General features: G+C 41.9%; 1 protein-coding gene across 1 annotated transcript; it reads left to right on the forward strand.

The window, feature by feature from the left end:
• The first annotated feature begins 859 nt into the window (after positions 1-859).
• Positions 860-3,889, forward strand: LOC103710322 (receptor-like protein EIX2). The gene has a single exon (XM_008795994.3). The coding sequence runs from the start codon at positions 877-879 to the stop codon at positions 3,724-3,726; it is 2,850 nt and encodes a 949-aa protein (XP_008794216.3). The 5' UTR covers positions 860-876; the 3' UTR covers positions 3,727-3,889.
• The last annotated feature ends 15,629 nt before the right edge of the window (positions 3,890-19,518 follow it).

A 19,518-nucleotide genomic window follows, 5' to 3' on the forward strand; every position in this document is an offset into this window, starting at 1 on the left:
AGCTCGAGCCAAGCCTGAGCAGCACAAGAGCCATGTCCCACATCTAGCACGAGAGCATCAAGGCCCAGATCTGGGACACTGCCGGCCAAGAGAGGTACCTCCTCCCAAATCTTAGACTTCCGATGCGGTTCTCGTTCTCTTCTATTCTCGGATTTGTTCCATTTTGTCTTCTTTAGTATGGAACTCCTTGGATCCAGTAATAGTATCTTGTTTCTCGTTGGTGTTTGAGTTTGAATCTATGTGGTCGTATTTAGTATTTGAGTCGAGATTTCGGGGGCGGCTTCGGGATCCGACAGTCCCTGGATCCCAGTGGGGACGTTGGCTCCCCGTCGGGGTGGGGAGGAGGTGATGTTGGTAGGTAGGTCTGTTAACGAGCCGAGCCGAGCCCGAGCCTGAGCCTTTACTTTACCAAGCAAGCCTGAGCTCGAGCCCAATGCAGAGCTCGGTACCAAACCCAAGCCCGAGCTCGAACCTGAGATTCTGTGAAACAAGCCGAGCCCAGGTCTTGGGCTCGGCTCGGCTCGGCTCGTTAACAAGTCTAGTTGTTGGGTGGTCAGTCTTTTTTTTTTTGTTTTTTTCGGTACGAAGTTTCGTGATTCTTTTGCTTGATTGACTTGACTGCAGAAGTCATCTTGTACCTTTTTTTTTTTTTTGGTACCAAGTTCCCGTGATTTTTTTGCTCGACTGACTTGACTGCAGATGTCATCTGGCACGGGTTTTTTTTTGGTACAAAGTTCCCGCGAGTTTTTTGCTTGACTGACCAACTGCAGAAATCATCTGGTACTATTAACCTATATATCTTCCTATAATAAGGGACCTAGCTAATGTTCATTCCTTGCATTGTAGAAAAGAGGATATCCTAAGCATTCCAGAGCCATGAGTGGATCACTCTTCTTGTCAGTAGTTCTATTTCTTGGTTACTTATGCACTGCAACCAGTGCCGTCTCACTTTTAGGTTGCGTCAAGTTTGAGAGACTGGCTCTTCTCAAGCTGAAACAAAGCCTGAAAGATCCAATGAATGAGCTTGCTTCATGGAAGGGCATCAACTGCTGCAGTTGGGGAGGAGTAGGCTGCCACAATCGCAGTGGCCATGTTTTCAGGCTCACGCTTGACAGCATGTCCTTGGGAGGTGAGATCAATCCTTCTTTACTAGAATTGAAGCATTTGAGGTCTCTGGATCTCAGCATGAATGATTTCAATGGAACTAACATCCCAGAATTCATTGGTTCGCTCCCAAAACTAAAGTATCTTAATCTTTCGAATGCGAATTTTGGCGGTCCTATTCCTCATCAGCTTGGCAATCTCTCTAGCCTTCGCTACCTTGACCTTGGCTCGAACGACATTCCTCCCACTCGTGGGCTTCAGGATCATGATCTTGGATGGGTTTCCAACCTTTCTTCTTTGCGATATCTCGACATGAGTGTTGCAAACCTCACAAAAGCGGGTAATTGGTTTTATGCAATGAACAAGATTCCATCTCTGTCAGCGCTACGGTTATCATCCTGTGAGATAGAATACATTCCTCGATCTGTCCCATACCTGAATCTTACATCTCTTGCTATTCTTGATCTCTCTAGGAACAACTTGAATTGCACATTACCCAAATGGTTGCAAAACATGACCAACCTCAACCTTCTGGACTTCAGTGAACAGAATTCTCTTCATGGTCCGATTCCTGATGTTTTTGGGAGCATGACTTCTCTGTCTGTCCTTAACCTCAACTTGAATCAACTTGAGGGTGAGATACCACAAACCATGGGAAATCTCTGCAGCTTGGAGGGTTTGGATCTATCATGGAACAACATTACTGGACAGATGACCCAACTAGTGGTAGGGTTGTCTCGATGCTTTTCCAATTCATCACCCCAGATAAGTTCACTTAATCTTGCCCACAACTCGCTCTCCGGTCCCATTCCTTTGACAATAGAGAAGCTATCATCTTTGGAATTTCTGTATCTGCAGTCTAACCAGTTAATTGGGACTGTTCCAGAGGGTATAGGGCGGTTCTCGAAGCTTATTGTTTTAGATGTATCCTCCAATTCCTTGACCGGCGTTGTTTCTGAAGCTCATTTCGCCAACCTTGGTGTACTGAAGGAACTGTACATGTCTCTGAATAACTTGTCTCTTAAGGTGAACTCCAATTGGGTTCCTCCGTTTGAGCTTAATTTTATTTATTTGCCATCCTGTCAACTGGGTCCACTTTTTCCCTCATGGCTTCAGACACAGAAGGGCTTCTCAAAACTAGATTTATCCAAAGCTGGTATATCAGATACAATGCCACACTGGTTTTGGAGCTTGACCACGGAGATCATGTACTTGAATCTCTCTCAGAACCAAATCAAGGGTAGCCTACCATTGTCCTTGGAAAGTATAAGCATTTCTCTTGTGGATTTGAGTTCGAACTGTTTTGAAGGCCCTCTGCCTCGTTTTGGTCGTGATACACTAGTGTTGCATCTCTACGACAACTCATTTGAGGGGCCCCTTCCTGCAGACATTGGAGAAGCAATGCCTGTGTTGAGAAATTTATTGGTTTCTAATAACCTCATCAATGGTAGCATTCCTCAGTCCATCTGTACAATGGAAAATTTGGAGGTTCTTGGGCTCGCCGATAATCTTTTGTCAGGAAGACTCCCTCATTGCTGGAGCGATTCACAAATTCTCATGGTAGTGGATTTGGGAAATAATAACATATCTGGAATTATTCCTGGGACAATGGGTTCCTTACTTTCCCTAGCATCGCTGCACTTGAACAACAACAGTCTCTCAGGTGAACTCCCTTCGTCTCTGAAAAATTGCACAAGTTTGGTTGCACTCGATCTAGGCGAGAACCAAATATCTGGAAATATACCATCTTGGATTGGAAGCAGCCTACCAAACTTGGTGATCCTTCGCCTGCGGTCAAATAAGTTTACTGGGGGCATCCCTCCTGAGCTATCCTATCTTAGTTCTCTTCAAGTGCTGGACATTGCACAAAATAGTCTTTCAGGAATCATCCCGAGATCTTTCGGCAATCTCACTGCTATGACCAAAATACAGGAGAAGGGATTTATTTTATATGAAAATTGGGGCAGCTACCTGGACAATGTGTTGGTCTACATGAAAGGAAGAGAGCTCGAATACAGCAAGACACTAGGACTGGTCACGAGTGTGGACCTATCAAGCAATAAATTGCATGGGAAGATCCCGGAAGAACTAACGAGTCTCTTCGGTTTGCTTGCTCTCAACCTCTCTGAAAATGCGCTGACAGGAGAGATTCCGAAGAAGATTGGTAACTTAAGGTGGTTGGAGTCATTAGATCTTTCGAGAAACAATCTCTCTGGTGAAATCCCTTCAAGCATGTCCTCTTTGACTTCTTTAAGTCGCTTGAACTTGTCATATAACAATCTGAAGGGAAGAATTCCTTCAGGCTTCCAACTCCAGACCCTCAATGATCCTTCTATCTATATTGGAAACCAGGATCTATGTGGTCCTCCATTAACTGATGGCTGTCCAAGTGATGGTGAATCTCCTCCAAGCAGAAATTCTAGTATTACTGGTGAAGAAGATGGATCTGAGTTCTTGTGGTATTACTCTGGCTTTTCGCCAGGATTTGCAGTGGCAATCTTGGGGGTATTCAGTGTGTTATTTTTCATGCCATCTTGGAGGTACGCCCTCTTTATATTAGTTGATGACATCGTTGACTGGTTCTACGTAACCACAACAGTGACAATGGCCAAGTTGAGGTGATTGTTTAAGAGGAGGCATTTGATATGGATCATTATCATTTATTTCGAAATTAAGTCTCCTGTCATGAAGTCGGCTTTTTGTGCTCAGTATGTGGTGGGTCATGTCAATGCCGGAGTTGTTAGTTTTGATAAGCATGTTACTGTAATTTAAGAACCTTATAAGTTTGCATATCTCAACTAGATTTGTCACAGTAATTTGTCACAGTATATGGTTATTAATAAGATGATATAAAATCGTATAATGTGATTCTGTACCAATATTAATCAGTCTTTTCTCTTTCTTATGTGATAAAATTTGGGCTCGTACCCGGCTTCATTTCACGAAGAGTGAAAAGCAGCAGCACGGAAAGCAAAAAAGAAAGGTCTGGTCCCCTATGACAGAATATCAGACAAATAAAAAGCATAAATGTAAAACTTCTGGTCCTCTAATCCCTTCCCTTGATCGACCTATCTAGTACGTGATATATGCACCAGTACACCTCCAGCTGTTGTTTCCTTGCACACCTCTAGCTGTTGTTTCCTTGCTTATCAGCACAGCTTACATTCCTTGTATAGTGCATAGTTTTAGCCTATAATCGTGTAGTCCTAGCTCTATATATTCCTTGTACAGCCTTTTTCCATTCAATATGAGATAATATCCTTCTCTATTCAATGTGTGATATTCCTTTTCTATCATGGTATCAGAGCAGTCTTCTTCATGAGACTCTAATCAGCCTCATCTCTTGCAGGCCATTAGTGATGTCGCATCTCCTTATTTTATTCATTCGGTTGATCATCCGAATGCTATTCTTGTCTCTTCCTTACTCACAGGAGACAACTGTTCTACTTGGCGTCGCTCCATGAAAATGGCTCTCAAGCTTGATTTTGTTGATGGAACACTAAAAAAACCAACTGATGATACTGCTGCAATTCAGTTGTGGGATCGGTGCAATGATATGCTACTCTAGCTCTTGGCTTTTGAATAGCATCGATAAATCTCTCACTGGTAGTTTAATATATTGCAGCAACCCACACAAGGCAGATTTTCTCAAAGCAACAATCCACGAGTCTTCCGCCTCAAACGTGATATCGCAACTCTCCGCCAAGATACCATGTCTCTCGCTCAATATTACAATACAGTCAAAACTTATTGGGAGGAATTGAGCGCTTTGCAAACCCCACCATCTTGCACTTGTGGTGGACTCAAGGAACTTGCTGCACTTCAAGCTACAGGGAGAGTTTTTCAATTTTTAATGGGCCTGAATGATTTCTATGCATCTATTCGTAGCCAAATTTTGGCCATGGACTCACTCCCTCCAGTTGGCAGGGTATATTCAATCCTACATCACGAAGAAATCCAACGGAACCTCCATCTCCCTTTACCAACAGCAGAAATTCAAGCTATGTCTATCAATCGCTCGTTGCCCTCTTTTACTGATTCTAAACTATGAGAATCTGTGCGGGCGTATGTTTAGTCCCACATCGGTTATTCGCTGGGTAGATCTTAGGTACTTATATAGGATCAAGGAACCTAAATAATACCTTCCGGCTAACCATTTTGGGTGAAGTCCTAGGTTGTTACAAATGGTATTAAAGCGGACCTAGCCCATAACCTATGTGGACTAGAGGACACTGCAGCACGGATCCATTAGGGCTGACCATGGACCAATTGTAGTGTTTGTGAATAGATTTGAACCCTTTACTTGACGAGGACGTCAGGGCTTGAATGGGAGGAGTATGTGAGGACCCGTGCGGGCGTGTGTTTAGTCCCACATCGGTTATTCACTGGATAGATCTTGGGTACTTATACAGGATCAAGAAACCCAAATAATACCTTCCGGCTAGCCATTTTGGGTAAGGTCCTGAGTTGTTACATAAACAAAGAGGCCGTGGGCGACCCAATTAAGTGTGATCAATGTGGTAAGCCCAGGCATTTAAAGGAATCACTACAGTAAAAGTGTGAAAAGCCGACGCTTAAATGCCGATGCTAGGGAAAAGCGTCGGCATTTTCTGCTCCCGCGCCAAGCTTTCCCGACGCTCTTGGTGAGCGTGGGTAATTTGAAGCAGTGGACGACGCTTAAACGCGTCGTCGTAGACTTGATGCTAAAACGACGCTCATAAGCGTCGCCAAGGCCCCCTTAAAACCCAGCGCCCGACCCCAATCCGCATACTTGCCCTAGCTACTCCCGATACCCCTTATTTTCCTCTTCGGCACTGCCCTTGCCTTCGTCTCCGGCGCTGCCCCCATCTCCCTCCTCTCCGGCGGCTGAAAGCCACGAATGGGACTTCCTTGACGCCAACGGCCACGTTCCAGAAGGCCTACCTCCTCTCCGGCATCGACCGACCGACCCCAATGCGCTCCGCCCGAGGTAGTTTCTCCTACTCCATCCTCTCCCTCCGTCTCGCTTGTTCTCCTCCTTCTCCTCCTTCCTCAACACGCTCCTTCTCCTCTTCTTTGGTATAAGCCTTGATCGAGCTTCACCTCCGCCGGAGGATCTTCTCCTCCTCCCTCCTCTCCGGCGTCGACCGACCGGCCCGAAGTCCCGATCGATCCAGGCCTGCCTCCGCCCGAGGATTTCTAATTTTACTGGCCTGCCTCCGCCGGAGGATTTCTAATTCTCGTAATTTAGTTTCCCTTAGTTTCCCTTATGTGATTTATGGTTATCGGTTCGATTGAAATAGGAATCAGATACAAGATGCAGCCTTATGCACTGCATTTTAAAACACTGGCATTAATTATTAATCGTTCTGTAGACTTGTTGCATTAAGTTGCTTCAAGTATTAAATATGATCTTTCTTTGATGATTAATTAGTCATGCTGCACAAACTGTGGGGAAAATTTGCAAATTTACAAGTCAATGTATTTTGTTACAATGTAATTGTTTCTCAAATAGATGTAAAAAGTTCCTTAAATTACCTAATCACTCTAATTTCTCTTAATTTATTTCTGATTTTCTGTTTTCATATTTTTTTGAATTTTTTTTTAGATATTGGGTGTTCAGGTATTGGCCTAGGCCTCGACCTTCTGCCTAAGGGTTAAGCTGTCCCTTGAATGCTGCATATTGCAACTAAATGATCTTGTTGTGTCATGTTGAAAACTCAAGTGGATCAAAGCAGTTATAATTAAATCATTACCCAACATTCAGATCGATAAAATACGACCTATTATTAACTTATGAATGGTAGTATAGTACACATCTCAGGAGGGCCAAATTCATGAAGCAGTTTGCTATTTTTTCTTATGTTCTTAGTTCTTTTTGGAATCTGCAGAAGACAGCTTCTATGATATATAGAGGTCTTAAAAGAGTTTGATGTAGTAGCTCTGTGCTAATGTTTTAAGTTTTCCTATGACTTTGAATTGTAAGTGTCATAGATTTCATTGTTTAAGAAGCCATATAAGGCCATACTTTGCTTTGCATCTAGAGGTAAGCCTCTTCAAAAATGCGTCGAGGCTCGTTAGCAAGGCTTTATAGGTGTGAAGGATATCATATCAGGTTAAAAGGTGTGTAACATGCAAACCCTGTACTTCTATGTTATGCCTTATTTGAGAATTTTAGCAGTTAGACCTTTATTATTTTCACAACCAAATATAATGAAAAACACGGTGTTTTTTTTTAAATTTTTGCATACTCAAATTTCAAACTGTGGTGCAGTGCGTTAGTGTAGCTGTTCATTATTATTTGGTTAGTGGAATTTGATCCTCCAGATTATCCTTGGTAATAAAGTAACAAGAATATTTAATTATTTGCCATTATCATAGATTTTATGATTTACTCATGAATTGCCCATGACTGATTCAAAAACTTTGATGCCTTACAAATTAATGATGCTCTATGTTGTTACTGGTGGTCTTGTTTTTGCTACTATTTATGGTTAGTTCTCACCAATTCTATTTTTCTTGTGAAGAAATATAATAGATAGTTCAATAATCAAAGTTTCTTTATTTTTGTTGTTTTTCTAATCTTTGATCATCAGAAATCTTTCCAAACGTGAATTGTCCTCATTAGCTGATTTCCATCAGCTCATTTAATGGGGCATTTGTACTTGTACCCTTACTAAGTTGCTAAGCCTTTGTTCTGTAGGAGCTGGAAAAATAATCACAGTTCCCAATGACTTATAGCTGGATGGTCCATATAAAGTTTTGTTCCTGCTTTTTGCTTTCCCTTTGAGTGTCTGTCTACCTTCGCTATATGGATTGTTTGGTTTCCTAGTTTATTGTTAATTATTTCTTTTCTTCCTGTATTTTTCTTATTATTCGACAACATAGTAGATTTTATGTATACAATGCTAATGCTTTTACATAAGTGGCACTGCTTATGCATTGGGTGAATTGAGAAATATGACCCTACGGTGAATAATGGGAACTGTAACAGTTCTAGGTCAACTTGGGAGCTTGGATCATTTTTTTCTCCGCGTTATAAAATTTATACTTTCACCTGGCATGTTGGTACCCACAATGGTATCATATGTGATTTTACTAGCCGCTTGTTTTGCTAGTTACCTTTTATATGCGAAGCAATTCAGTTTCTTATCCATGATTGCTGACCACAAATTTGGATGTATTAAGCAACAATCCTTTATGCAGGTCAGCCTTTTGCATATTCCACATAATTTAGATTTCAGATAAATTTAATATAACAAACTAGCGAGGATTTTTGTATGCTATATAATTTTGACATACTGATTTTGGATATTAATTTATTTGTTTAAGAAGTGGAGGTATTGTAACAGAATATTAATGTTTGTGTACTATTGTAAATAATTTGTCTTTATGGTGGAACAAAGCTTCAAAGTAGTTCACAACATCTTTTTTCTTTTTATTTTTTTCTTATCTTTTTTCCTTTTTTAAAAAAATCCTATGGAATCTCCGTGTTATCTTTTCTCGACCAATTAAATTGTAATATTAAAATTTAAATTCTCATAACTTGTAATATCCAATCTGTGCACTTGTGCTTCTGTCACATATTTGGTAGTTTTCCTGTTAAGGATGCTTTTTCAAATCATAGAGTGGAAAAGTTTGACTTGTCTAACTTAGAATGGATTGAGAAGATCCCAGAGTGTCCTGTATTCTCCTCCTCCTCCCTCCTCTCCGGCGCCGTCCGAGCAGGCCTCAAGACTCGATCGAGCGATATCCCTCCTGTCCGGAGACCTGCGTCGACCGACCGGCCTGAAGCAACGAGGTAATGCATTATGCTCTTGTATTGTTCTTTCTACGTGTGTTTCTGTTGGATTTAAATTTTGTTATTTGAGAAAGGATTGGACATCCATATTAGAATGGTTTTAAGCATATCTGTTCTCAGTGCAATTTGACTATACCTATCTTGCAATATATATGTTAGTTGATAATAGAATGGTTTCAAGCATATCTGTTCTCAGTGCATGTCTTGGTCCTCATAATCTCTACAGAAAAATAATAATATATGGGAAAAGGAAACATATGTTAGCTAAGTGCTTGCAGAGCTCTTTGTTGAATTTAGAGGATCTTCTTGTGCAGCTATGAAGTGACAATTTTAGTACTCTTAATGCTGTAGTTTGTACTAGATTCTGCTCCAGTGGGGTCATATATATTTTTTTTTTTTGTTGTATTTTTTTATTCCACCTTTTGCAGTATATGTGGCAACTGGCCCTGATTTTCTTTTCCAGAGAGGACTATTAAGTTGCTTTTGTTATGAAACTTAGTATGATTAACATTAATGCTTTTGCAATTTGTGGTATTTATGTGCATCAGCATTTTTATTTTGTCCCACAGTGGTAACTACGACAGCAAATCGAGGGCTATGCTATATTTTATACAGAAGGTGCTGAGTGCATTTTTGTGGTTGTTGACCACAATTGGATAAGTTAAATCTAATCCTTGTACATATTTGTTAACATGTCAATGTTTTTCACCATTAACAGCATTGTTACTATTCATACTAGCATAAAAGCTTTACTGTTCATATTAGCACAAAGGAGCATTATTAGGTCATATGGACAGAAAGTATTTAAGGTTGCGAATGGGAAGAAGTGCATCTTCATTGCTTACTTGAATACAATAAATGCTTCCATCAAACAAAGCTCATCCTTTTGCTTGAGGATGTCTTTCGGGCAGCCATGAATGCTCTAGTGTGAAAATAATGCAGGTTGAGGTCTGAATAATCCATGGTGTTAAATGGTCTAACTCATCCAGAACCATTTTAGGGTTTTACATATCGAACTGTTGTTGTGTCTGTCATGGATCAGTCTTGAGGTGGTGGGACTTTTTTGCCACCCTTTGACAATCGTGACAGGGAGTGTAATTATTCTAGGGTAAAGTTGGTGCAAGGTAGTAACTGTACTCATATCGAAAGGTTGTCGTTAGGCACCATCTGGTAACCTGCAAAAGCAGAATTTAACTAATTCCAGGAACTGAATTCTCAAGTATGTCTTTGCAGTGTTATTCCCTCACAAAAAAAAAAAATCTTTGCACTGATATTTCATCAAGATGTCCAGTAGAAGTACTTTACTTAATTTAAGGAGTTTCATGTTTCAATGTCAATGACTGCATCAAAAAATCTGTGAAGGATGCGGAGAATATTCTAGTTAAAATAGTTGAGATTGGTTTAGGACAGGACTTGCCGGAAATGTCAAACCTGCTTGGATCCAAATATTGATTCTTTTTTGTGCATACCAGGTAACAATATGCCCCGAGGGAGACGATTTAGAGATGTGGAGTTCCAACATTCTCAGGTGGGATCTACTTCTGATCAGTCCCTACAGTCCCAGCAGCCATGTGAGCATCAGCAGCACGAGTCAGGATCTCAGCGCGAGCCTCCTGCTGATTGCCCGGAGGATGAGCTCCGGATCCAGGGTAATTCGATTTAAAGTTCATATTTTATGTTCATATTTGTCTTCAACTTTTTAAGACATATTTTATTTAATTTTAATAGATGGACAAGGGACGGTGAGGACGAGACGGGGACCCACTCAAGCAAAGGATGTGTGGAAGCTTCCTCCGGGTGAGAAGATTATCATCCAATGTAACGAATTGGGGCAGCCCATCAATAGAGCTGGAAGTCTACTATCAAGCTTTTTAGGATCGGTTGCACGCAAGGGTCAGCTGTGTCCACTCAACTAACGAAGTGGAATGACATGCTTCCTTCGTATAAGGTTGAGCTTCTTAGACTTATACAGGTAATGAATTGAATTTATTCTTTTTAATTCGACACCTCCTGTATATTAATTTGCTTAGTATCATAATTTTATTTTAGATGTTTAATATTATTATAACATTCTGAATCTTGTTGTAGGGTAAGTTTGTACTCCCTCCAGAGAGCCATGATTGGGTGCTAAAGTCCCTCAATCGCAAATGGAAAGAATATAAAGCAAAACTGAAGACGGACTTCAAGCGCGAAGGTATGACAGAGGAGGAGGTTGCTCGTGTGACTCCTCCTGATGTATACCCTCAGCAGTGGAGGGAGCTTGTTCATTACTGGTTTTCTGAAAGAGGACAGGTCACGTATATTGTTTCAATATCCTCTATTATCTTTATTATTAATATAGATTGCAAATATATACATTGAATCATATTATATTGTGTGCTTTTATTTTGGCAGACATATTCTAATATTGGCTGCACGAGCATCTCAAGCAGTTCCTCATACTTCAGGCTCGAAGAGTTATGCGAGACGTAGAAATGAATTCGTAAGTTCTTTTGAAACTATTTGAAACTCTACTAACATATAGCACGTATCATAATATATAGTTTGCCCATATACTTTCCGTATGTGTAGATAGTAGAGCATGGAAGGGAGCCTGGTGAGGTAGAGTTTTATAAGATGACCCACACTCACCGAGATGGCAGCTTTGTCCGGGACGAGTCGAGAGATATAGTTGTATGTATTATGTATTCATTTTTTATTTTATCATAATTTTTTAATTAATTTTACTTCTTTTAAATTATTAATGTGACTGTTTGTTTTTTTGAGAGAGATATAGGAAAGAGCTACAAATCTTATTTCAGAGCGCATCGGGGAGTCATCATCATCCGACGCGGCCAGTCGCATCGAGGCTCAGGTCTATGCCGAATTGATGGGCCCAGAACGTTATGGTCGCGTGAGGGGTTACGGTATCGGAGTTACCCCCACTCAGCTGTCTGCAGTGAGCCGATATACCCAAGATGCCAGACAAGGTACTAGCACTGCAGAGGTTTGTAGTTTGAAGACAGAGATGGCACAGATAAAGCAGTCTATGAGACAAGGATAGAGGAGATGAGGCAGAGTCATATGACTGATATGGCGGAGTTGAAGCAAAGCCAAGAGTTGAAGATACAATCTTTGCAGGACCAGCTTGACCATATTTCATCCTTTTTACAAAGATTTGCTCCTCCGGTACATAACTAAATCTATTTGAATATTTTATGTAATTATAATGTATTCTTGTATGAGCGTGATGACTTTCGTATTTTTAGTTTCTAAAATATTTTTTTTTCTTGTAGGTTGATGATACTTCATCTACTCGTAGAGATGATGATGCCGACCCTTGATACATATTGTAGATTGTGTACTTAGGAATTTGACTTGTATGTTTTTAGAATGTTTTTGAAGTACAATGTAATCAAATATGATAATATTTGATGTAATCAAAGTTCTTGTTTGTGACTCGTATTTTGTTATATATGTGATTCAGTGTATTTGTTTCTATTGTTTTGTTAGAATTTAATGTACACAGAGTATTTAAAAATTACTTTTATAAATTTTTTTTTTAAAAAAATTTAATGCCGACGCTTATAAGCGTCGGAAAAAGCAACCGGAATGTAAACTGGCACGCCTTTAACGACGCTTATAAGTAACCAACGTTCTCGCCGACGCTTATAAGCGTCGGAGTATTATAAAAGGAACGACGCTTAAAAGCGTCGGGATAGACCTACACCTCGCCGATGCTTATAAGCGTCGGAGTCTTATAAAAGGAACGACGCTTAAAAGCGTCGGGATAGACCGACGACGCTTTTTTGACGCGTCGGGTTAAACCCGACCTACGCCCACCTGCCCGACGTCTGACCCACGTTTTGTGAAGCGTGGGCTGGGAATTCGCCGACGCTTATAAGCGTCGGTAAAGACAAAAAAAACTGCCGGAAGTTATTTCTTCTTTTGTAGTGAATCTTGCTATCGGATTATTGGTTATCCAGCACATTGGAATCAGAACAAACCAAACCAGCTTATAGAATCAAGCAAACAACCAGTTGCCAACCATGTGTCCCCTGGTCCGATTGTTTCTCAATCTGAAAGTGGTATTCCTGGCCTTACGAGTAAGCAATACAAACAATTGATGGACCTTCTTACTCCACCAGCAGCCAATTTTGTTGGTAATTCTATTGTTCCTATTTGTTCTTCGGCTTCTAATTGCTCTATTGATTGGGTTATAGATAGTGGTGCTTCTGACCATATGTCTAACCAAAAATCTATCTCCACTAAGCCAAAAATAGTGAGCCGTCCTACTCCAGTAAAGTTACCCACAGGTGATGTTGATCCTGCCTCCCATGTCGGCACATTCCATTTGTCTACTATTTTGATGCTTCATAATGTGCTCTTTGTGCCCAATTTTCAATTTAATCTTTTGTCCATTAGCAAAATCACCAAATCTCTTAACTGTGTTGCCATATTTTTCTCCACCTTTTGTGTTTTTCCTGACCTAACCACGAGGAAGCTAATTGGAGTGGGCGAGGAACGTGATGGGCCTACTACTGCAAGCTAGTTCCTACTTCAGCTTTTCATGCTACTCGTGTTTCCCCTTCATCCCTTTGGCACCAGCGTTTCGGTCATCCCTCTGGCATCAGCGTTTCGGTCATCCCTCAAATTCTCGTTCACCTAAGTCTTTAGTTTATTCAAATAAGATTGATCATTGTGATATTTGTGCTCGTGGTAAACACACTAGACTGCCTTTTCCTCTGGCTTGCAATACGAGTTTTGACATTTTTGAACGCATCTATTGTGATATTTGGGGTGGCTATCATACACCTTCACACACTGGTGCTCATTATTTTTTAACTATCGTGGATGACTATTTGAGGGTTACTTGGATTTATTTAATGCATTTTAAATCTGAGACTTTGGAATGTCTTAAAAATTTTCATGCTATGGTACAAACTCATTTTCAATGCAAAATTAAGCATATTCGTACGGACAATGGGCAAGAGTTTTTGTCCCATCGTACTCAGAATTTTTTTTGCAATAATGGGATCATACATGAGAAGACTTGTGTTGAGACACCTCAATAGAATGGCGCTGAACGTAAACATCGATATCTTCTCAATATTGCTCGATGTCTACACTTCCAAGCCAATCTTCCACTCTACTTTTGGGGTGAATGCATCCTTACTGGTGCTAATGTGCTTAACGAACCCCTTCCCCAAGTCTCAACTTTATAACGCCTTATGAATGTCTTTTTTAGACGACCCCCTCATATGATCATCTACGCGTTTTTGGCTGACTCTGTTATGCTCGACACTTAATGCACGTCGAGATAAGTTTTTGCCACGTGCCTCACCTTATATTTTTCTTGGTTATCCTTTTGGGCATAAAGCATATAAAGTTATACAATTTAGAAACCAAGAAAATGCTCATATCTCGTGATGTTGCCTTTGTTGAACATGTTTTTCCATTTCAAAACAGTAAGCATTCTGCCACCTTTGACCCTGTGCTTCCCCTACCTGCCTTGGATTTTTCCTTGCTTTCAAACTCCTCCACAGAATCCATATTACCTGTCCCTCGGCAACCTTCTAATGACCCTCCTGCATCTTCTCATCCTGAAGTGGTAGACTCTCCCTCTACCAGCCCAACACCATCTTCCCAATCACGGCATATCATCAATACACCACCTCCTCGACCACGGCGCACCATCACTCGCCCAGCTCGTCTTTGTGACTTTATTTGTCCCACTTTACCTCCAGAGCCCAACATGGCCTCATCTTCTCCTCAGTCTAACTCAGGTACGGTTCATCCTCTTGCTAATTTCCTTTTTTACAATAAGTTCTCTGCAAACCATTTCATTCCTTTGCTCTATGTCTAAAGCAGTTGATCCCATACCTTACTCTCAAGCTGTTCAGTTCCCTCATTGGCGTGATGCTATGACTTCGGAGCTTCTTGCTCTTGAAGCCAATTACACTTGGACCCTTGAACCTCTTCCCCCTGGTAAGAAAGCCCTTGATTGTAAGTGCATATTTAAAACTAAATTTCGTGTTGATGGGTCCATTGAACGTTATAAGGCTCACTTGGTTGCTAAGGGTTACACACAGATTGAGGGACTTGACTACCATGACACGTTTGCTCCGGTTGCCAAGCTTGTGACTGTTTGTTGTGTTTTGGCTATTGCTCCTGCTCGCCACTGGCATCTCCACCAGTTGGATGTAAATAATGCATTTTTGTATGGCGACCTTGATGAAGAGGTGCATATGACAGCCACCACCAGAAGTATTGTAGTAAGGGGAAGCCCAAAGTTTGTAGCTTACCGAAATCTCTTTATGGTCTCAAACAAGCTTCCTATAATTGGTATTCTAAACTTTCTTCTGTTCTTCTTACTGTGGATTTCTCTCAGTCTAAGGCGGATCATTCCCTATTCACTATGACAGGCGGCAAGTCATTTACTGCTATACTTATCTATGTTGATGATATATTGGTGGCGAGTAACGATCTTGAAGCTAGGTCTCACATCAAGCGTTCTTGGCTGATCGTTTTAAGCTCAAAGATCTTGGTGTTCTAAAATACTTTCTTGGTCTAGAGATCGCCCGCTCTCCTAATGGTATTTTTATCAACCAGCGAAAGTATTTGCTTGACATTCTCACTGATAGTGGTCATTTGGGCTCACGGCCTGCTCATTTTCCCATGGAGCAACATTTGAAACTTCTTGATATCGATGGTGACTTCCTGATCCCCATATCCATCGTCAACTTGTTGGTCCACTCATTTACCTTACTATTACCAGCCTGACATGGTCTATTCAGTTAATGTGCTCAGTCATTTTATGCAGAATCCTCGACAGCCTCATTACACTGCTGCCATTCACATTTTATCTTATCTCAAGGCTACACCTGGCCATGGTTTGTTTTTTCCTTCTGCTTGCAATTTTCAAGTCTCTGCTTATTCAGATTCGGATTGGGCAAGTTGTCATTCTACTCGTCGTTCGGCCACAGGTTTCTTTATCAAGTTGGGTGATAGTGTCATTTCATGGTGTACTAAGAAATAATATACTATCTCTCGCTCTTCGGCTGAAGCTGAGTATCACACCATGGCAACGACGACATGTGAACTTACTTGGCTCAAGATGCTTCTTCATGACTTAGCAGTACCTCATCCCCAGCCTATGCTCCTCCATTGTGATAATCAAGCTGCGCTTCACATTGCTCGTAATCCCGTATTTCACGAACGCACCAAACACATCGAGATTGACTATCACTTAGTTCGTGAAAAACCTCGAGCCTGTCTCGTTACCACTTGTTATGTGCCTGCCTCTAAACAATTAGCATATATTTTCACGAAGGCTCTTGGACGTGACATAAATGTGGAATGGAACTTTTTCTCTTCTTTAAAACGTCCTTAAATTCAATCAAATAATTGATACTGATTAGTCGTAAATCAATTTTCTTTTGTTATACCATTATCGAATGTTATCAGTTCCGGTACGTAGACCAAATGATACAATGCAAGCAAAAGTTTTCATTATTTTTTTTCGCAAGTGGGGCATTACGGACCTCCATGCTCCAACTTGATGGGGAGTATTACGTGATATATGAACCAGCATACCTCCTGCTGTTGTTTCCTTGCACACCTCCAGCTATTGTTTCTTTGTTCATCATTACAGCTTACATTCCTTGTATAGCGCATAGTTTTAGCCTATAATCGTGTAGTCCTAGCTCTATATATTGCTTGTACAGCCTTTTTCCATTCAATATGAGATAGTATTCTTGTCTATTCAATGTGTGATATTCCCATTTCTATCACTATCCGTGCTTTTCTTCTGATTTCTTGATCTATTCTTGTCTCAGATGTTAACGAGTTCTATGCCCTCTGTGATCCAGGTGACTTCTAGACCGATCCAAGTTGCTCTGATCTTGAATTTGGAGTTTTAAAGATGGAATTTTGGATGTGATTTCTTGTGTTTCTTATTGAGATCGACTTGGGTTTGACTGCAGTGGTTGTGGGGTATCTTCTTCTTCCCTGAATCAGTTCTGATTCAGTAGTAATGGAGTTGTAAAGATGCTATCAGGAAGTGATTCTCTGGAAATCTTTTTGGATTCTGCTGGTTCTGTGGTACTGTGCTTCCCAATGATACTTTATTTTTTTGTTTAAGTATTGGTGAAGAGTTAAGGGGAAAAATGAATTTTGAAAGTCATACCTTGTGTTTTTGTTAAAAATCTGTATGTATCTGGTCTGCACTGACCCTTGAAGCATCATGTTAGGTTCTGATTTAACTTCTTCTGGTTTATTTTAATGGAGTCGAAGAAATGTCACTTAGATTGGATTCCCTTTGTCTAGTCTGGAAATCTATGTTTTCTTATTTCTAATTCTTCTGTTTTAGTAGTAGCTGAGAATTGAATATTGGTATTTTGGTTGTGATGTCTTCTGTTTCGAAGATTCGTGGAACTGATTTTGGTGGCCATGATGCATCACGTTCTCTGCTTGTTTTCCCTTTAGTCTAGTACGATGAAGTGTTAGATCTTTGAGAATCCTATTAGAGTTGGAATTCCATTATTTCTATAGTACTATATTTCTTTCTGAATTTATTCTATTTCAATCAACGAATACTGAACCGTGTTAAACTGGCCAATTCAGAACGTACCAAATTAGACCGGTTAGAAATTAGTACGATTCAACTATTAATTTTAAGATGGCCTCGGTTCGTATATTAAACCCGTTCCCCAACCTCGCTCGCACGCTTGCAATGAATCCCTGCCTCCGATCTTCTATCGGATCGGGTCTGGGTCAAAAATTAGAACTTAAATAAGAATCCGAATTGGGTCGGGGCCACTCCTGACCCGACTTGACCTATTTGCACCTCTAGGTGTTATTGTGCTCCTCCATCCTGAATTGATTCAGCCTACTGCTGGGATCCATCCTTGGCAACGAATCGATCCAGCAAAATGTTCTTCTACTTATCCTCCTCCTTACATGCTACAAGCTCAAGAGCTCTCAAAGAGGCTCTGATATGGGTAGAAGTTTGGCCACACTCAAATGATCCAGATACCCTAGACAACATGCCCAGGATACTAGAAAGAAGACCCAACTTGGAGAGGAACACATGAAGAACGACTGGAGAAGCAAAGAACACTCAAACTCCTATTTAAATAAGTCGAGGATACAAGAGGCTTATGTGGAGACGCTATTAAACTCTAATAATAGTGTTGGGAGGAAAATGGACCACCCCACAAATACAATTAAAGCACCCAAATCCGACAGCAAGGCCGAGCTCATGCAGGCCGAGCTCATGCAGGTTGCGGAGCTCAGAAGGCTGCCGAGATCATCCAGGCCGAGCTCATACAGGCTGCCGAGCTCAGAAGGCCGAGACCAGAAGGCCAAGCACAGAAAAATGCCGAGCTTAGAAGGCCGCCGAGCACAGAAGGCCGAGCTCAGAAGGCCGAGACCAGAAGGCTGCCGAGCTCAGAAGGCTGTCGAGCTCAGAAGGCTGCCGAGCCCATTCAAGCCGAGCTTATGTAGACTGCCGAGCTCAAAAGGCCGAGCTCATGCAGGCCGAGCTCATGCAGGCTGCCGAGCTCAGAAGGCTGCCGAGCTCCGAAGGTCGAGCTGACCTTAGAAGGCCGACCTCGTCGTCCACATGCTGCGGCCATGCCCTGCAGCAGCCTCACCGCACCATGCTTTACTTGCCGGCCACGCCACGATATATCAACCAGGGACCATATCCTGCTACGACTATCAACGCCTCACCATTCCCAAGATTGGACTGCACTGCGCGCCACAAGCAAGCTCTGGCTGCACACCATCTCCTCCCATGATGGAAACGGGCCATCTACGGCAACTCATTACTTCCACGCCCATGTCAAATCGTGACGGTAACCCATTCATTCGCCCAGTCACATCACAGGTAATCCTGGCACTCCTCTTATAAAAGGGGAGCTTCTCCCTCTAAAAAGGGGCATCATCCTCCCAAGGGAAGGCTTCGGACTTCTACATACAGTTCATCTCTTCCTCCAAAATTAAGCCCCCCTCTGACTTAAGCATCGGAGGGCCGGCGCCGGAAACCTCGGCCACCGGCTTGTTGCAGGTCCTCCGGAGGATGTCGCCCGCCGACGTACCGCCATCCGCCACTCTCGCCGGAGCTCCTCCTCCTCGGTCCACGGCCGCCCCCGGGTCCAATTTCCAGCAACAGTTGGCGCTAGAGGAAGGGCCCGAGTCGTGGCCATGAAACTAAGGAGCAAAGGAGTCTCTGATACCTCCCGGCATCATGCTCCAAGCCCCGGACGCTCAGTCCAGAATCCACCACCAAGACCTCCGGCGGATCAAGTTCCACAAGTCCAATCGGAGCACTTCGACGCGCTAGCGCAACAAGTCCAAGCGCTAGCCATTGCAGCCCAAAGCCTGCAACAAGTAGAGGCCCCTACTGTGCCGCCTCTACGGGTTCATGTTAAGCAGAGGAAGATACTTTCTCCCGAGCCATCTCGAATCAGGCATGGCTCCCGCTGCAACGACGTATGTGGGGGCAACCAGTGAGAAGTAGTAGCCCAAGTCTCACGTCAACGAGTTGGAGGAAAACAGAAATAAAAGCTGAGGTCTGGAGAAGGAGAGTTATGTACTCCCTCCTCATGGGTGTAAGTCCTTACGACGGCGCTCGTGACGTTGCTCTCCTT

Source organism: Phoenix dactylifera, chromosome 5 (assembly GCF_009389715.1).
Source record: "Phoenix dactylifera cultivar Barhee BC4 chromosome 5, palm_55x_up_171113_PBpolish2nd_filt_p, whole genome shotgun sequence".
NCBI classification, from domain to species: Eukaryota; Viridiplantae; Streptophyta; class Magnoliopsida; order Arecales; family Arecaceae; genus Phoenix; species Phoenix dactylifera.